Genomic DNA, 16,955 nt, shown 5'->3' on the forward strand with positions numbered 1-16,955 from the left:
CATGCCTGGTCAAATGAGCAAAGGCGATTCGTCGCGCATCCAGTTCTCACAGGTAAACAATTCCTGCTTGACAGCTATCAGTTCCTCCCGTGCTTGGTCCCGCTGACCATCTCCAGGCCAAGAGCGGTGGAGACATGTCATCCTCTGGATTCGCGGCACGCGCTCAGAGCGCTGCTGATCGATCGGGCAACTTTGGTGGAGGTGCATCTGGAAACAGCAATTCGGGCGGTGGACGAGGTTCTGGAAATGGAAGTAGTGGTGCTGGTAACAACAGCAGTGGCCAGACAGGTGGTAACAAGAAGTAAAGATTTGATGCGAGATTCGGAGGAGAGATATTATGGGAGGTTCCAATGGAATCGTGGGTTCATTGACTTGGCGAGCAAGGACTGAATGTTGAACACTCATTTCGAACGTCAAAATGCTGAGAATTGAACACTTGTTCTTCTCCAAACTCATCTTCATGGTTTTCCATTCTTCGTGATACTTCCGAAAATTAATGCAATGGAAAAGACTTCATTCCTAGCCGCAATTTATTTTTTGAAAACCATGCACATGTCATGCCCCCCCTCACAGCTTCTCCCTCCCTGTCCCTCTGCCATGCATTCAAGCAAGAGCAATACACTCAATCTCCACTGGCACACCCTTTGGCAGCTGGTAAACAGCCACACAGCTTCTTGCCGGCTTGTGTGTGAAGAACTTCTCGTATGTGGCATTCATCTCAGCAAAGTTGTCCATGCTAGTCAAGAAGACATTGACCTTGACGACCTCCGATATATCTGAGCCGGCCTCCTTGAGAACTGCAGAAAGGTTCTTGATGCAGAGCTCGGTCATCTGGGAGATGGATGAGGAATCGAGAGTGAGGATTGTGCCGGCGCTGTCGCAGGGGATTTGGCCAGAGCAGTAGATTGTGGATGGTGTTGCAATTGCTTGGGACTGAAGTTTTTCAGACGATGTATAAAGTAATTTCAGAACCTAGGGGTCAATCTTGAGGGAGACGTACATATGGTCCTGCTGCTATGGAGGGGTCAGTGTACTTTCTGTTGGAAGGTGGGGTAAAGCGTACGGAAAGCAGCATCCTTAGTGTAAACAACCTTGAAATCTGCCATTTTGAAAGATCGGATTGGTTTCTTGAAATTAATTTTGGTCAACGCAGGAGACGACGAATTGAAGTGATCTGGAAATTTGTTGATGTTGCGAAGTTTAGCTTCGACGAGAGGGCGCACAGAAGGTGGGGTTATTTGTTTGGCGGGGTTGATGACTAAGCGGGGATGACTTTAACGAACCCATCTTCAACGACATCTCATCAACTGGACCTGCCAGATCTCCACCACAATGACACGTACGAGGATGCCAAAGCCTGTTGCTACGTCTCCGTGGAAAATCATGGCATAATGCCCGGTCGGAAGATGTTTTTCGGCCTCGAGAACCTCTAGGAACAACAATTACTACCACTCAGTGCTAAAGGTAGGCGAGATCTGCCTAGCAGCACCACGCAGGACCCCGAAAACCTACACCTCTCACCATCACGCACTCGTGGATCGATAGATATTTCCATTCCTAAATTTAGCGAAGTATCATTACAATCTCCATCGTTATATCATTTTCAATCAGACACATCATAAGTCTGAAGCAGGAGGTCCTACCCCCACATCCTTCTTGGAGCTACCCGGCCCTTCCGTTCAGCATCAAGCCCGAAGCACGCCAAAAGATACCAAAACGCCGCATTACTCGGTATACATTGCTCAAATGCATTCCTATCACCGAAACCAATCTAGTCTTCGTCATTACAGTTTTGCATCATTCACTCTACCACACAGAATCACGCTTCGTGTTTCATGTGGGCTTCTGCAGCTTGCACTGTTTTGGTCAGCATGGGAAGTCATCATCGCAGTGGGATCGCCATACACTGAGCATCCATTTTGGCCAGCGAATTCATTCCCGCAGAGACATGAAATCTCCCATACACATTTACGTCGCAATCACAGAACATTTCACCTCCAATATCCATTAGATCCGGAGTTGGAATTCGCGACGGCCTGGGAGCTGATGGCGGTCTCTGGCTTTGCCTTGACGGAGCATCCGGAACCTTTGGAGGGACATGGGATGTACTCTTCCCACGTGGAGCCTTGTCTCTCTTTGCAGCAGAGTTGGCTGATCTCCTGGCCGAAATCCAGTTTGTCGATTTGCTTGTCATCTCGGAATCTCCAGCTGCAATGCGGGGCAGTGATGCTCGAGCCCGAGTTTGAGTTAGGGGGTAGAAGGTCCATGGTGGCTGAGCAGAGTACTGGATCTCAGTGTCCTGATAATGCCTTCTGGTCTCTTGAGGACAAAAGTCGGTTTCGAACGACCATGCAGTAGGTTCCTGTATTTTTCTTGAATCGTTTGGTGCTGTCACGCCTCCTGAAGACCATGACAAGGGAAATGTCTCGGTCTTTGGTGGAAATGCTGCAATGGCTTTTGATGATGCTCTTTTTTGTCTGGATCTCATCTTGTATTCGTTATCTACTGCTGTTAAATCGAATCGTACTCTCTTTTTGTGATTGTCTGGATGATCTTCTACCAGATATCGCTGGTCAAGCGACGAATCACTGAGTCTTGCACTCAATGAGACAGCCGCCTGCATTGTTGCTGGTGGGTGTTGTGTTTGGGTATTATGGATGGCTGAATTATCACTGAGCGAAGGGATGTGGTGATAGCGTCACTAGACCTGTGAGGCTGTGACGTTCAGAGTCCAAAACCCCGTCAGTGAGAGCCGATGGATTTCTTGGCTAATATTGATTCTCAGAGTTGATGAAGCAATAGTGGTTGATGGATGGAATTGATGAAGTCTTCATCAGTGACGGGGGGTGGATGAAGGTTGATGACAAGTGGTTGCCTTGGCGAGCATGCTTCACCGAGTGAAGCGATGAGATGTGATCGAGGGTACCAGATATAGCTCACGTGTGGAAGTCCTCACAGGGGGCCGACGGGCCTAAAATAAATCGGGATGAGTTCGATGATGGTTGGGATGATGATGTCGATGAGGCTTGGGTATCGAAAGGAGTGTGGAAGAAAGATGGTGGGTTTGGGGGGGAGTGCCAGCTTTTATGGTGTGGGATTCCTGACTCCCGACTCCCGCCAATCAGAAGCGAGCACCCTTCAGCGGCACTGCATATCTCCTCCCTCCTCAACCGGTTTAGCGACATGCCATCACATCTACCAGGCAAGTGAGCCAACTTTCCGAAATAAACATCAACAGAATAGATATTACATCTTCGCCTGCTTTTTCTAGTCATTTGAAGAGCTCTCAGTCTCCCTTTCGGTGGTCCGTGCATTCCCGAAGATCTGATATAAGGGTGACGGACTCGTTCTATGCCAGCATTGGAAGAGGCGGTCTATAGGCATGGTACAGTACATTCTTCTTCCCGAAATCATCCTTTGCAAGGACATTTCTCTTCGACCTTTGGTCACCAGTCTCTTGATTTATGCCATGGGTCACGAAACAGCACTCATCTCTCTCGCAAGTGTTGAGTTCCAGTCCCCATTCAGAGCATTATTAGAAGACACAACACGGAATACCTTCGAAATATGTGCTCCATCCCTATATTTTATTGGCAAGCCGCAATTAGGGTGTCATTGGTCTTCAGCCCTTTTCTGTTTGATTTATTCATTCCCTGAACTGCTACACAAAGGCAATCGAAAGGGTATCTTCACTGCAGTAGGAATTGTGTGCCACAGAAGATTCAAATGTGATATCGAGAAGCTGGAGCGCCGGAGAGCGGATGCCATAGTAGATATGCAGTGCTGTTCTTTCTGAAGAGGCGGTGCAGATGCTGCATCAACAAAGCCATTCACGTGATCATGTGCTCTCGGCACATGGAGTCATCCAACTCCCGATCCATTCCTCCACGGTACGACCTTCCAACCAAACCGTCGTTTACGAATCACATCATTTTTATTTCAGCAATGGTGTTACACTCCCACCAGAGGCATTGTCATCTTGATACGTCTTTCCATCGTCAGTACTGAACCCGACTTCTACCAAAGTCTCCCGATCCTGCTCATTTCCAGCCTTTATGGTCAATCCCAATTGAGCCATAACTCTCCTCGCAGCCTCAAATCCTCCATCAAAGTATACGGCTCCGATAATGGCTTGCATGGCCCTCTCGATTGTTCTCGTTGCATCCTCCGTTCTTACATCATCTACCAGTAGTCGGAATGGATTCCTCGTCTTGCCTTCCTGCTTTGGCATCTTGTTCCGTACCCAGCTCTCGATCTTGGTATTCTTGCCTACTTTGAAGAGGTTGCTTCTACCGATCATGTCGTTGACGATACGCTTCTGGCTATCTACTTGCATATCAGCCGAGCCTCCGCCACCTTGCCCTCTTTTCCAGACGGAGGAGAAGTATATGCAGAGGAAAAAAACTTACTTATCCTAAAAGTATAGCACTGATCCAAAATAACCAGCTTCAGTACCTTCTTCCCAACTTGCGCAAGGTGTTTATTTCCCTCCTCGCACTGTCTATACGTCTTTCCCACACAGGTTATCCCTGACCCAGGACTTTCAAGCGCCTCTTCGAGCAGATCACCATTTTGAAAGGTATAGCGCAGGATTCTCTCGATATTGGCTTGGAAATGTCCACCAGAGCCAGGAGTGCAGTGCGTTAGGATACCTCGACGAAGCTTGAGGTCGGTTCTTATCCCTCCAGAGGCATGAGGCGACCAATACTGTTCTGGGACCAGAGTCTGAGAACCGTGAAGTGAGAAATTCGTTGTTGCCTTGGAAGCGATAGATTCTGGTCTGGAAGCTGGGAAGGTGCTGGCGTGTCGCGGAATTTTCGCCTGGTTAGTGAACGTCGCGTAGTTGATACTCTGAAGGTTAGAATTTCCTCCCGCAATGCTAGGCGGCGGTATACTTGTGTTAGTGGTGTGCTGAGGGGTATATGCCATCTGCGGGATGTTAAAAGAGGGGGTATCGCGGATAGTTGTGCTGGGTTTGGTGTCTTCGGTGTGGGCTGGGATAGTTCTTTCGGTGTCCCAGCTGTTAGCACTTACGGCGAAAAGGGTGGAGCGTGTTGGGGAAGACGAGCAGTTCATTACGAAATGTTCCTGTCTTGTTCAAGTGTAACTTCTGGGTCTTGATGGAAAGGAGAAGACTTGTGTGAGAGTTGTATGGGCCTGGGTTTTATGGATATCAGAGTATGAGGCCATGATTCAACTAATAGACTACGAACAGCTTGTCCGGAGAGTTTAGGGAAGTCATAGCATTTTTTAGAGGGAAATAAAAGCACTGGTGTGAATAGGTACGGTCGAATTGCCTGCGAAAACAGTTTCTGTTCTTATCCCGGTAGTCTGGTGGGAAGTGGTAGGCTGAATAACAATCAGAAAGACTATTGAATGAGCAGTCACAGCTGCTCAGCAGATGAACACATCCGGACAATCAGGACTCAAGCCCATCAGCGTCCTTTGAGATGAGCAAGAGAGCAGCACCGTGCCAGACGGGAATGATTCATGTGACCAGCATTGAACCAAGCAAGGAAACCCGAGCAAGGCATGACCGGAAGTCAGGACCAGGTATTTTTTTATATATTTGTTTATTTCTTCTCATGTTTGACCTCAGTTTTTTAGCGCCTTTTTCCTTTTGTTTACACAGGAAAGTCAACAAACATCGACTGATGTCAGAAAGCGCTAAATAGTCCTTGTCAATGTCTTTTTCCATTTTGTTTCACCGTCATCCTTTGACTTCCGCTATTCTACTTGAGATATCGCTTGAAACTCTGCAGTCTCGTGAATTCTATAACGGGCTGTCAGAATCTGCGACTTCATCACCGCCACGACCTCGCTTAGAAACAGCGACATTGACGTCTCGCAAAAACATACTCCGCATGACCATCAACCTCTTTGAAACAAGTAACAAAACAGAATCCACACCATCTACATACACTATCTGCACCTTACCAAACTCACAAACCATAACACAACATCACCATGGATTCCTCTGCTAGCACATATCCTGTCCCTCTCACTGCAGCCGAGGAGGCTGAGATCGCAGAATGCGAACGCATCGTGGCTTTCGCGGAGCAGGTCATGACAGGGACACATCCCCGTATCAAGATCCCATCCCGTCTCGTAAGTCTCCTTGAAACCGATAGAAATGACCTACAGCGCTTCATTGTACGAAGAGCATTTTCAGCATTGTGGATACTAACGAAATACAGCTCGAAGCCCAGCAGGCCAGCAACACCACACCTCCCAACCCAGCTGCCCCTGCTCTCCCAAACCCTGTCATCGATTTCCGCCGCGACTACTACCGTGATCTCGGTCTTCAGGAGCATGTGAAGCAAGACTCGATCATCCGCGCCTACCAGGGAAGATGCAAGTAATTCTTTTTGGTCCATTGATATCGTATCAAGCTGATTCGCTCATCAGTAGCCGGCTGTAGCCCGGATTTCAAGCTGGGCCGATCCAAACACGAATCCGGTAACTTGACCACCATTCGGAAGGCTGAGAAGATCTACCAAAAGGTCAACGAGGCCTATGAGATCCTGGCCGACCCCGAGCTCCGAAAGAAATACGATGAAAGACGCATTCGCGCTCGTAGCCCTCCCAATGAAAGCAAAATTGTTCGCTCCGCTTACCGTCGTGGAGGTCGCAAACGTGGACGTGGTGGAGGCGTTGGAAATCGTGGATAAATTGAGACGACTTTGGGCGGAATGTTGCTTCGGGATTGGTGTACGATTGCGTTTGAGGCGTGGCCGCCGAAGGCGCCTTACAGTATGTTCTTCCTTTGTTGCATACGTCTGCTCCTTATCTAGTCTCCCCAGTCCTCCCTGTAGAGTAATTCTTGCTGACCCCCTGACTAGGACTCCACGACCACTTCCTCGCCTTCTGGGGAAGACCCATCGGCGAACTCTGGAACTTGGAAGGTCTAGCTGAAGCTTGTAAGCGCGAGAACAAATACAGTTTCATGCTGACAAGCGCTCCGCTAAACTTCCAAGGCGGAATTGCGAGTCCTCCAAATGCCATTGCTATTTTGTAAATACTAGGTATATGTCGTCGGAGAAGGGAGGAAGTAGGAAAGCCGAATATTACGTGTGTAACGGATGTTTTGATAGCCAGAAATGTTGAATAACTTTTCTAAATCATCACTTACCAATTGGGATGTAAGTAGCAGGATTTTCAAGCTTGTTTTCTGTCCAAGGGTGGTGGCAGACGAGAAAAAACATTATGGCAAAGTTAAGAAAGCTGGCCATGAGTCCATGACAACCCCATCGGTTACTTTCCGAGTCTGACAAATGGCTATAAAACCGACGTTGAATGCTGTTGAAACCCACAATCGAAAGATGTGGGCTTTGAATTAAAAGAAGACAACTTTAAGCACAGAAACACACCTGATATCACACTTTACATTCGCCACGGGAGAGGTTCACTTACCCATACATTAGGACAAATACTAGGATACTGTCGCACCGGTGACTTTCATGTAGAAGATTTGAGAGAAGATGTTTGTTTATTCTAATCATCAAGCACATACCTAGGCTATTACCTAGCTACTTGCACGTAGTTCCTTTCGGCCGTTATTCTGCCTGTGCAGCGCCGGATATGACACACGGTCTTCCATTTCGCCTCGTCCGATCCAACCCCACGCATAGAATCATGCTCAGTCACGCCTATAGAAAGTCCAGATCCAACGCCATAAACCGCTTGCCCAGAAGTACAAACGCCACGCAATGCAACGTAAAGGAACCCAACCGTCTCGGTACATGCACACATAAAGCCCTCGCTTATTCATGGGAGGGACTTGAGAGAGGAGAAGAACGGCCAGAGACCAATCAGAGGGCCTCTAACAAATTACTCTACAGCACCACCTGCCTAGCATCCCGCATCAAGCTCTCATTCGGACAATACGGACACTTGAAGCGACTGCCCTTACTCAGCCTCTGCAGACTCTCCTTCGCCACCACATGACCACAGGGCATCATCATTGGCGGGTTACTCTCCGTTGTCTGCTCTTTCGACACAGGACACACGAAAATAGCGTGGAAGATCATGCTTCTCGGCAGTGCGATCTCGACGGGTAATTCATCTTGTGTTGTCCATTCCGTACGTTTCTCCTTGACGATCGAGGCGAGCTTGAGAAGGGTGGGGAGGGCAATGGCGCCAGCTGTGCAAGCTATGTAAAGTGGTGACGAGGGAGATAAGCCGAGTATGGTGCAGAATTCTCGGGTGAAGGACTGGGAGACGTCGGACCAAGCAGTTTCAATGTTGAAAAGTTGCCAGTAGGGACTTGAACGTAGGTTGGTCTTGTATAGGATTGCTGCAAGCAGCTGTTGACAGTCCTTCGTGAAGCGTATTTGATGTTTGGGAAAGGTCTCTTGGGCGTATTTAATTGCACCATTCAGACCGTTATTCTCGTCATCCGGCAGACCATTTATCGCCGGTCCCTGGAATAACCATATGTATTGCAATTTGCAGAGTTCGAACTCCAAACTGCTGCCTCTGTTCTCCAGCTCTGCGCTATTCTGCCGTGCCCATTCTATGGCGGGGTGGAGGTTCTGGTTCTTGATTTCGTGGAGGATTTGGTACATATTGGAGAATGTCTCCTGCAGTTCCTGGGATTTGAGAGATGCAAGGTCGTTGAAGTCGTTGCTTGCGGGATTAGGGGTCCCGGGAGTTGCGTGAGGTTGTGGAGGGTTGTCGAGGGCTTCGGAAAGAAAAGTAGATGCAACGTCAAATTGTCCTTCTCGTAGGAGGTGCATGGCTATAGCTCGATTTATTAAAGAGGGATGTGATGCTAGAGCATCGTATTCAGTGGGTAGAGCTTTCACTGGGAAGTACTGTACAGCATCAGCGGAGGACTGTCAAGCTACTTTGAGTCCATACCTTGTCCAGAGCCTTTCCAAAGCTATTTTGTCCCTTGTGAATTTTCTTGAGGTCTTCGTTGACTTTCCAGAAGCCTTGCTGGACAGGGTTTTGTAGTTTGGCCAGTGTTATGGACGCAGAATCCGGTTCTTGAGCAGCATCAGCACATGCTCGGAAAGAAGTATTGCCATTCACACTCTTCCTACCTGCAATTATGGTCTCTCGAGCTTTCTCCAGCTGCTCAATAATCTTGTCCACATCATCCATGCTCTGCTTGAGGTTGGCATCTCTCCGCAGCTTCGCCAGCTCTATCTGTAGGTGATCCATGGTCATTCAGCCACCCCGCCTTCGATTCTGATGTGATTCTCCTTGCAGCTTGTATTTTCTCCCGCCGCTATCTTCTTGTTCTTGAGGTCGAAAACATGTGTAGTCTCAGTTCGTCGTTATCTCAGAAGTATGAGCCGTCCAGGTTTTGGAAATCCGATGGGTATTTGGCAGAGTGTTGTTGTTGTCGTGAAGTTGGGAAGCGGTGGAACCAGAAGTCAGTCAACCAGGTCACTTAGTCGCTGGCCGAACCCCGGACGGCGCCTTGCATTAGTGAGTCGGGGACCCAATAGCAGCATCCGTCTCAGGGCCTGGGGCATACGGGCAGGGGCCATTAACAGTGCTAATAAATCACATGCAGTACGCCGCCATTTCTTGAGCTTGAAAGGGACAATGCAAGGAGGGCAATGGGTGAAAGGAACAGCCGGACACTCTTTCCTTTGTGGACTTGATCACAACTACTTGGTAATATATCCTCCACAATCCCGAGAAAACCATGAGTTGTCCCAAACATCCCTTCGCCTTGAATGCCGCGCTTTAGCCTTGACGACGTCACCCTCACCCCAAACACCCCCGTCGCCTTGAACGGAGCAGCCAAAGCTCGAAAAGAGCAGAGGATACCCCGAAGCAAACCATGGCAGCCAGGTTTACCTTTCCCAATGTGTACGATCCACAAATGCATCGAGAGGAGGTCCTCACTCTCTCGAGAACGACCTCCTTACAAACTACAAGAAATCTCGCAAATGGAACGACAGACTCTCCAATGACCAGACATGGCCCCCCCTCTGGCAGGAACCCCCCTCATACTCTGCAGCGGCGGAATATTGTGTTTCCAGATCCTGTAGCTTTCAGGTAGGAGATGTGACTCTACCATTGCTTCATGAAATTGACTGCGACAGATATCTCGAGGAAGATCCTCTTGCCGTGGTAATAGAGCGACGTGGGAAGATTGTTGGATACGAACTCTATCTTGTCGAACAATGGGCTTGCTCCAGGGTGCACCCGACCTTTGTGATAGCGACATATACCGGTGATCCAAATCATGTAGCTTGGGTAGGAGTACTGGGTGTGCCTGCAGATGAGGAAACATGGTCCCCTAGGATGCGTGTATACTTCACAGCTGTCGCCAAATTTCATGCTAGACCAAAAGACACACCAAAGGGAATGCTAATGGTTACGAATCTCAGCAGCTTCCCTTCTGCTCTTACCGTAATACCTGTCCCCGATGGAGATATCACGAAACACAGGGAGGACTTCATAGTGAATGAGAACCTGAAAAGGCTGGGATGTTCTGGACGGTCTGGAATGAGCTTAGCTACTCCAGCTGGAGCAACACAAGCCAAGTTTTTCCAACTGTACAAGACGAGTGATCGAATACCACTATATGGGGCTGTAATCGAATTGGTCAAGCTCTGCCAATTTGCCTTGACGATATTTGGGAAGCTGGAACAAGAGTATGCGGATGGGATCCTCTGCGATGTCACAGAAAAGGCTGTGAATGACTGGTGGACCGAGATCGGGTCTGAATACTACAACATCGAGCCTACGGACGGAATACTTGGACCAACAACCGTGGCAGCCATGCTGGGGATGCTGATAGGTGCTCGGAATCGCCTCAGCTGGTATGGTGCACCAGTTCCCAAGGATACCTTTGACTTCGTCCTCATGAAACGTGGAGTGGCTTATTTCCAGAAGTCACAGAAGATGGAGCGAAATAGGCGGTTGGACCGACACACGCTCGATCGCCTGCACAGAGTAACAGCAAAGGCTGCTGCAGGAGAAGGATGGGCAGTGCCAAAGGCTGTCAAGTCAACAGTTGCTGAGCTTAGTGGTAAAGGTGGGGAGATGGTAATGGGAATGGTTGGGAGAGACAAGCCTGGAATCGGAGATATAGAGACTCTGGATTATGATCGATTTGTTAGTCTTCTGCACGGAGAGAGGGCCAAATGGCTCTGGTATGGCAAGCCAAGGAGGAATGGTGGAACTGAGCAGTTTGGGAGACATGGAGATCATGATGTTGGTCACCTGAAATTTCAAAAAGACGATCATGGAGGCTATATTTGGTCACACAGCAAAGCGGAGTCAACACCGGCAGAAGAGGAGCCACGGAAGAAAGAGGAGCCACGTAAGAAAGAAGAGAGTCCTCAAGCTGTGTATAACAACAAACCACCAGGTTCAGTGACAAGTATGCTCGAAAGTCCAAACGAGAAGGATCCGCAGCTGCGGAAGACTGTTTTCAAAAGTGTGACGGGCAAGATGAGTGATGCCAGGTCTGGATTTGGCCGAATCAAAGATGCAGTTGGTCTTCGTGGCCACACCAGCAGACCTTCGAAGGACGAAGGCGTCGATGTAGGCTACTTTAATGCGAACAATAGCTCGAGTACATTTGGAATGGGGTCAACTGGTACCCCAATCAGTCCAGTCATGATTGGCAAGGCTTTTACCTGGAAAGACACACCCGCTCTGTATCAAAATGGCTCCCCGAAGCCCGAGATCTTGTCGTCTGGTGCTTTGCAACGAGAACCAGAAGCCATGATAGAGGAAGTTCGACCAGACGTTCCAATCGTGAATGTCCCAGAGGAAGACCAGAACGCCATGGAAGCCGAAGCAAAATGGGCTGAACAAGTCAGAGACATTCGCCGAGACGTGGTTTCAAATGACATCTCTGTGGCTGGATCTGTGTACGACGAGAAAGATCTCGAGCGTCCCTTGTTAGAAGCTCTGCGTGAACCAAATAACTTCCAGGTGCTTCTTCATCGCCGCCATAGCTTTTCGGGAGCATTTCCCATCACCCCAAAGCAACGAAATGACGCGTGGTGGCCTCGACAGATGTCCTTTACCGACGCCGAAGATGCCATCCTGGGTTGGGAACCTGTAGGTACCATTGCTGATGATGGCGAGGACGCCGATACTTGGGCGGCTCTACAAAGACAAGGTTTACTCTCTTCTGATTTCAAGAATCTCTTCGAGAAGATAATTGATCTGCAAGATGAGATTCGACCTTGGGTTGAGCAGAAGGTTCAAGGGATTGAAAAGCTTGATGAGCAAGCATCTACAGACCAGGAACAGTTTCAGACGCTTTACTACCAGCTGACTGAGCAGTACCAAGCTGTGAAACAGAGCTCTCAGGACGTACTTGGTGACGAACGATCTCATGTTATGGAAGCCATTAAGGATATCGAAGTCCTCGGAGCCAAGCTTGAATATGAAATCAACGCCTTGGTATCCAAAGTCCAAGACGTGGAAGATGGAGTACTACAGTTTGAAAGACAGGTCGATGATCTAGAAGGTCGAGCGAACGATCTGGAGAAGCAGTTGAGCACGGAGAGTTGGGCCCACTGGCTAGTCAGAAGCATCACAGGAATAGGAACTGGACCCAATATCACAGCACCTCGGCGGCGCCAGCAGCAGCAAAGCAACAAGTGAACAACAAGCAAGCAAAATTACAGGATATCGGAGCATTGGTAGCATATAGCGGGCGGCGTTAGGAATACCCTATGAGCATTTACATGGTAGCATGATAGCGTAGCGTGGCATGTGTGCGACCCGAATCGGTTTTGAGTGGATAATGAACGCCTTGTTTTCATACAACGTTCTATAATACATTTACCCTCCCATGGGCTTTTATCATAACATCCAATACCGTGCGATCCATATGGCCGTGAACCAAGTAATTCCCACTCTACCTTCCCACAGCAAAGAGTATGGCCAAGGTACGACATGATTCCCAACTTCCAACAATAATACAATAGAAGAAGCTCTGCCACCTCTTCTTCACAACCAATATCATCACAACGCAGTATATCTCTCCTCGTGCTCCCTCCCTCTCATATCTTCAATCTCCCCTTCTACATTCCACCGAACCCCATTCCACCACCACCTGCACCCTTCGCTGCCGCTTCCGCTTGCAACAACTCCGAGATCTTCATCTGCACATCGAAGAATTTCGAGGCGCAACGGTCAATGCAAACACCTTCACCCTTGTTGATCTCGCCCTCGCGGTACTCCTTGGGTATGCACTTCTTCATGCAGGCTTGTTGGAGTCTGGGAGATGAAGGTCAGATTTGATCAGGGAAGGTAAAGAGGAGCAACGAGTTAAAGGAATATAATTTGGCATATAGAGATAATTGATTGGACTCGGGAGTCCAGGAGATCTAGAATGAGGCGACTGGGATAGAGTAATAAGGGGATAGGACAACCGGGATAGAGGAACATACTTGTTGAACATATCAGTCACTAAATCCATCTCCTGCTCTGCGGCAGCAATCTTCTCCGCCGATGAAGGCTGTGGTCTACCGAGTCCGAACATTGACATGATTGCGGTTTGTGCTGAGTGCGGAGACTGGAGTGAAATGTAGAGTCGATTGTTGATTTGGGAGTTGCGGATTCGAGATTCGAGGGCGATGATGCAGGTGTTGTCTTTCCTTCTTGGGTCCAAAAACTGGAAGCTCGCATGCTGGCAGAGTGGAGACCACATGCGGGCGCTAGCGGACAGCTGGGACCATAAATTATTTCTGCAGGAGACTCGAGATCTTTCTCTCTACAACAGCTTGGAGCGAATGCTTCAAGCCGCGAACTTTTGCTGTAAGTTTGCGCTTTCTCTTCTTGTCAATCTGTTTGTGCGGAGGGATCAAATGATGATTTCAATATAACATTAGAACCGTTGCGACTGACACCTCCGGGTGGTTGATCTCACATCGATCCGTTGTCTGATAATATCCCTCAAAGCCACTACACTCTTGCCTGCAAAGCTTTGCTGGACAGTTTGCTAATGTGCGCGATGATACAGATGAGTTCTCTTACCGGTCTGAGGTTCTTGCGGCCATACTTGCAGCAGGATGTGCCTGTCGTGAGACACGCAGCATACCTACGATTCTTCTCGACGTCGCGATCATGTCTCGCAGCCACGAAGAAGAAAAGGAACCTGGAGGGGGTGGGACCCAAGGTTACGACCAAGAGTGATGTGCAAGGAAGACTGGATGAGCTGAGGGTTAATGAAAAGTTGGATTGGCCCAGATTAACAAGCAATCGACACGCTATGACTACATCAGACTTCATTGTGAAGTACCGCGATATGAAGCCCTGCGAGTTCAAAAACAGTGACTTTGTGATGTTACGAGGTATGACAGGAAGCAATTGATGTTCTCCCGGGGTGAGCGCTGGCGCTGATGGGTATGTAGGTCGTGTGCTGGCGTCCCGAATAGCTAGTTCGGCTCTCGTATTCCTGGATATAATGCAAGAGGGCACTCCCGTTCAAATAGTCGCCGATCTCTCTCGTGTTGATGCTATAGAGGGTGAGGGCAGAAAAGTTTTCAGAGCCTTCTACCATCTGGTTCGGAGAGGCGATATCATCTGTATGAAGTTCAATATCCCATCCCACCGTAGCCAACACTAATGCCTTGAAGCTGTGTACGGACATCCTTACGTTACCAAGCGAGGACAACTGTCTCTCAGCGCTGTAGAGATCCCCCAGATCGTGTCGCCTTCCTTAGCCAGTCATCCACTTACACTTGAGGACCGAGAAACCCGCATTCGAAACCGCCATGTAGACATGTTGGTCAACAAAAGTGTAGTGGAAACACTACGACTCCGCTCTCACATCATCCAAAACATGCGAGACTTCCTCCTCAAAGATAACTTCATGGAAGTACAGACACCTCTCATAGCAGACAAGGCCGGTGGAGCGATCGCCAAACCTTTCACGACTGTCGCTACAGAGTTCTCCGAGAAGCAATTAGCTCTACGTATTGCGCCTGAGATGTGGTTGAAGAGACTGATCATTGGAGGCATGGATAGAGTATTCGAGATTGGTCCTGCTTTCCGGAATGAGGGATTGGATGCTACTCATAACCCTGAGTTTACCACTTGCGAGTTCTACAGAGCTTTTACGGATCTGGAGGATTTGATGAAAATGACCGAAAGCATGCTGTCAAGTATAGCAACTCGTGTCGACGAACTCCGCAAAACAACACTTACCAATCTCCCCGCCGGGCCGCCCCTGGAAGACTACTTGCAGCCTTTCCAACGACTGGAGTTCATACCCACCATTGAAGCCGCTCTCGGATCTTCACTACCTGACCTCTCATCCCCCACCTCCGAAGCAGACCTAATAGCACTCTTTGAACAACACTCAATCCCCCTTCCAAAATCAACTACCCTCCCCCGCCTCCTGGACAAACTCTCCTCAATCTACATCGAACCTTCCTGTACGACCCCAACCTTCATCACCCACCACCCCTCCTGCATGGCCCCCCTCTCGAAATCCTTCCCCTGCCCCAAAACGAACCAGTCCATCTCCGCCCGCGCCGAGCTCTTCATCGCCCACCGCGAAATCGCAAACATGTACGAAGAAGAGAACTCGCCGCTCTCTCAGCGCGAGAAATTCACTCAGCAGCTCCAATGGAAAGACGACGAGAACCGCACCGGCGTCGACGAGAGTTACATCGAAGCCCTGGAGTACGGATTGCCGCCCACAGGAGGATGGGGCGCCGGCATCGACAGGATCGTGATGCTATTTGCGGGTGCGAGGAGAATAAGCGATGTGTTGGCTTTTGGGAGTTTGAGGAACGTGGTTAACCTGGGGAGTCAGAACAATGGTGGTGCTATAGGCCCTACTGATGTCACGGTTACGGCGTGGAGGAAAAGAAAGCAGGAGCTTGAGAAGGCGAGAAGGGCGAAGGTGAAGGCGGGGAATGTGGCGATGATAGAGAAGGACTTGGAGGTCATGTTGAGGAGAGCGAGGGAATTGGGGTTGGCAGCTGTGGTGCCTGGATTGGATGAGAAGATTGGGATGGAGGGAGATAATAGAGATATAAAGGATTTAGAAAAGGAGGAGGAGAAGAGGGCGGTAGGAGATGTATGAGTACTAATTGTTGAGAGGCAGGGCTGGCTGGCTGTAAGATATCTGCTGTAATATATGTACAACTGTGATATACTGTATAGACAATAAACTAGAAATTGTATTGCGTATTTACTGTCTACATCTATTTATCTATACTTACTGTTTAACTTATTAACTGTTAACTCATCAACTATCACTTCCTTTTTCCTATAAATCCCCGATTCCTAAACCCATTACTCCCAACACTCTGCAATCTCCTCCTCATCTTCACTTCGCCCCTTCACTGTCATTTCTCACTGCTCCTCTCCCCTCTTACCACCCTTCCCTTCTCTCCCTTCTCCCCTCTAAAGTTATATTTATATCCTCACTCCATCTCACCAGCCTCACACCCATCTCACATCCCACACCCCATCCCATCCCATCTCATCCCTTCCCCTCCTTACTACCCTCACCTTCCTCTTCTCACCAGCCTCACATCTCATCCCACCAGCCTCACATCCTACCACCAACCACCAAAGTACCAAGTTGCCAAGCGCCAAGTCCACAACTCCTCTTGGCACCCCCCAAACCACACCCTTTCATAGGACAAGCCAAGACCGCCAAGCACAAAATGTGCGACATGCGACAAAATCGACGGGTAGGCGTGCGGGAAGGGTGGTGATTGGTTGGGAGGGTGGTGGTGTGTCAGCAGGTCAGGTGAGTTGTGCAGGGGGTGGGACAGGGGAGTGGACAGGACAGGTGAGGGGTGTGGCTTGGATTGGGTACCTATGAGAGGGCTTGTGGCTGGTGGGAACGGGTGAGAGGGGGGAGGGAGAGGAGGGAGAGGAGAGGAGAGGAGAGGAGAGAGGGAGGGGAGAGGGAAGCAGAAGAGGAAGGCAGAGGGAGAAGAGTGATAAAGATTCCAACGATATTGGAGAATATGTGGTACATCAATCCGTCGTTGAATCTG

The 16,955-nt window shown here is 49.2% G+C and overlaps 10 protein-coding genes across 12 annotated transcripts; 5 read left to right on the forward strand and 5 right to left on the reverse strand.

The window, feature by feature from the left end:
• Position 1: 1 nt before the first annotated feature.
• ONS95_000133 (uncharacterized protein) lies at positions 2-305 on the forward strand (the record flags this gene model as incomplete). Its single annotated transcript, XM_058493273.1, has 2 exons — positions 2-52; positions 117-305. 2 exons carry the CDS (start codon positions 2-4, stop codon positions 303-305), a joined length of 240 nt encoding a protein of 79 aa, XP_058363473.1.
• Positions 306-520: 215 nt separating this feature from the next.
• ONS95_000134 (uncharacterized protein) lies at positions 521-1,188 on the reverse strand. The gene is made up of 3 exons (XM_058493274.1): positions 1,064-1,188; positions 1,001-1,014; positions 521-933 (listed from the first exon to the last, which is right to left on the reverse strand). Exons 1-3 carry the CDS (start codon positions 1,104-1,106, stop codon positions 604-606), a joined length of 387 nt encoding a protein of 128 aa, XP_058363474.1. The 5' UTR covers positions 1,107-1,188; the 3' UTR covers positions 521-603.
• A 631-nt stretch (positions 1,189-1,819) lies between these two features.
• On the reverse strand, positions 1,820-2,623 carry ONS95_000135 (uncharacterized protein; the record flags this gene model as incomplete). The annotated part of the gene is made up of 2 exons (XM_058493275.1): positions 1,820-1,857; positions 1,906-2,623. 2 exons carry the CDS (start codon positions 2,621-2,623, stop codon positions 1,820-1,822), a joined length of 756 nt encoding a protein of 251 aa, XP_058363475.1.
• A 1,311-nt stretch (positions 2,624-3,934) lies between these two features.
• Positions 3,935-5,076, reverse strand: ONS95_000136 (uncharacterized protein; the record flags this gene model as incomplete). Its single annotated transcript, XM_058493276.1, has 2 exons — positions 3,935-4,326; positions 4,410-5,076. 2 exons carry the CDS (start codon positions 5,074-5,076, stop codon positions 3,935-3,937), a joined length of 1,059 nt encoding a protein of 352 aa, XP_058363476.1.
• An 891-nt stretch (positions 5,077-5,967) lies between these two features.
• ONS95_000137 (uncharacterized protein) lies at positions 5,968-6,671 on the forward strand (the record flags this gene model as incomplete). The annotated part of the gene is made up of 3 exons (XM_058493277.1): positions 5,968-6,108; positions 6,198-6,354; positions 6,409-6,671. The coding sequence occupies 3 exons, from the start codon at positions 5,968-5,970 to the stop codon at positions 6,669-6,671; spliced, it is 561 nt and encodes a 186-aa protein (XP_058363477.1).
• Positions 6,672-6,692: 21 nt separating this feature from the next.
• Positions 6,693-7,018, forward strand: ONS95_000138 (uncharacterized protein; the record flags this gene model as incomplete). Its single annotated transcript, XM_058493278.1, has 2 exons — positions 6,693-6,753; positions 6,843-7,018. The coding sequence occupies 2 exons, from the start codon at positions 6,693-6,695 to the stop codon at positions 7,016-7,018; spliced, it is 237 nt and encodes a 78-aa protein (XP_058363478.1).
• Positions 7,019-7,473: 455 nt separating this feature from the next.
• ONS95_000139 (uncharacterized protein) lies at positions 7,474-9,359 on the reverse strand. The gene is made up of 3 exons (XM_058493279.1): positions 9,048-9,359; positions 8,863-8,990; positions 7,474-8,816 (listed from the first exon to the last, which is right to left on the reverse strand). Exons 1-3 carry the CDS (start codon positions 9,172-9,174, stop codon positions 7,836-7,838), a joined length of 1,236 nt encoding a protein of 411 aa, XP_058363479.1. The 5' UTR covers positions 9,175-9,359; the 3' UTR covers positions 7,474-7,835.
• A 200-nt stretch (positions 9,360-9,559) lies between these two features.
• ONS95_000140 (uncharacterized protein) lies at positions 9,560-12,740 on the forward strand. The gene is made up of 2 exons (XM_058493280.1): positions 9,560-10,017; positions 10,065-12,740. The coding sequence occupies exons 1-2, from the start codon at positions 9,800-9,802 to the stop codon at positions 12,589-12,591; spliced, it is 2,745 nt and encodes a 914-aa protein (XP_058363480.1). The 5' UTR covers positions 9,560-9,799; the 3' UTR covers positions 12,592-12,740.
• On the reverse strand, positions 12,741-13,578 carry ONS95_000141 (uncharacterized protein). Its single transcript, XM_058493281.1, has 2 exons — positions 13,383-13,578; positions 12,741-13,209 (listed from the first exon to the last, which is right to left on the reverse strand). Exons 1-2 carry the CDS (start codon positions 13,478-13,480, stop codon positions 13,014-13,016), a joined length of 294 nt encoding a protein of 97 aa, XP_058363481.1. The 5' UTR covers positions 13,481-13,578; the 3' UTR covers positions 12,741-13,013.
• A 140-nt stretch (positions 13,579-13,718) lies between these two features.
• On the forward strand, positions 13,719-16,676 carry ONS95_000142 (uncharacterized protein). Of its 3 annotated transcripts, none has more exons than XM_058493284.1 (4): positions 13,719-13,749; positions 13,955-14,285; positions 14,346-14,519; positions 14,571-16,676. In XM_058493284.1, exons 2-4 carry the CDS (start codon positions 13,955-13,957, stop codon positions 16,025-16,027), a joined length of 1,962 nt encoding a protein of 653 aa, XP_058363484.1. In that variant the 5' UTR covers positions 13,719-13,749; the 3' UTR covers positions 16,028-16,676. The 3 variants fall into 3 exon arrangements, with proteins under 3 accessions (XP_058363484.1, XP_058363482.1, XP_058363483.1); XM_058493282.1 differs by having other exon boundaries at positions 13,824-14,285; positions 14,571-16,389; XM_058493283.1 differs by having other exon boundaries at positions 13,824-14,519; positions 14,571-16,133.
• The last annotated feature ends 279 nt before the right edge of the window (positions 16,677-16,955 follow it).

Source organism: Cadophora gregata (genome assembly GCF_030347475.1).
Source record: "Cadophora gregata isolate MNR1 chromosome Unknown scaffold_1, whole genome shotgun sequence".
Classification (NCBI taxonomy): domain Eukaryota; kingdom Fungi; phylum Ascomycota; class Leotiomycetes; order Helotiales; family Ploettnerulaceae; genus Cadophora; species Cadophora gregata.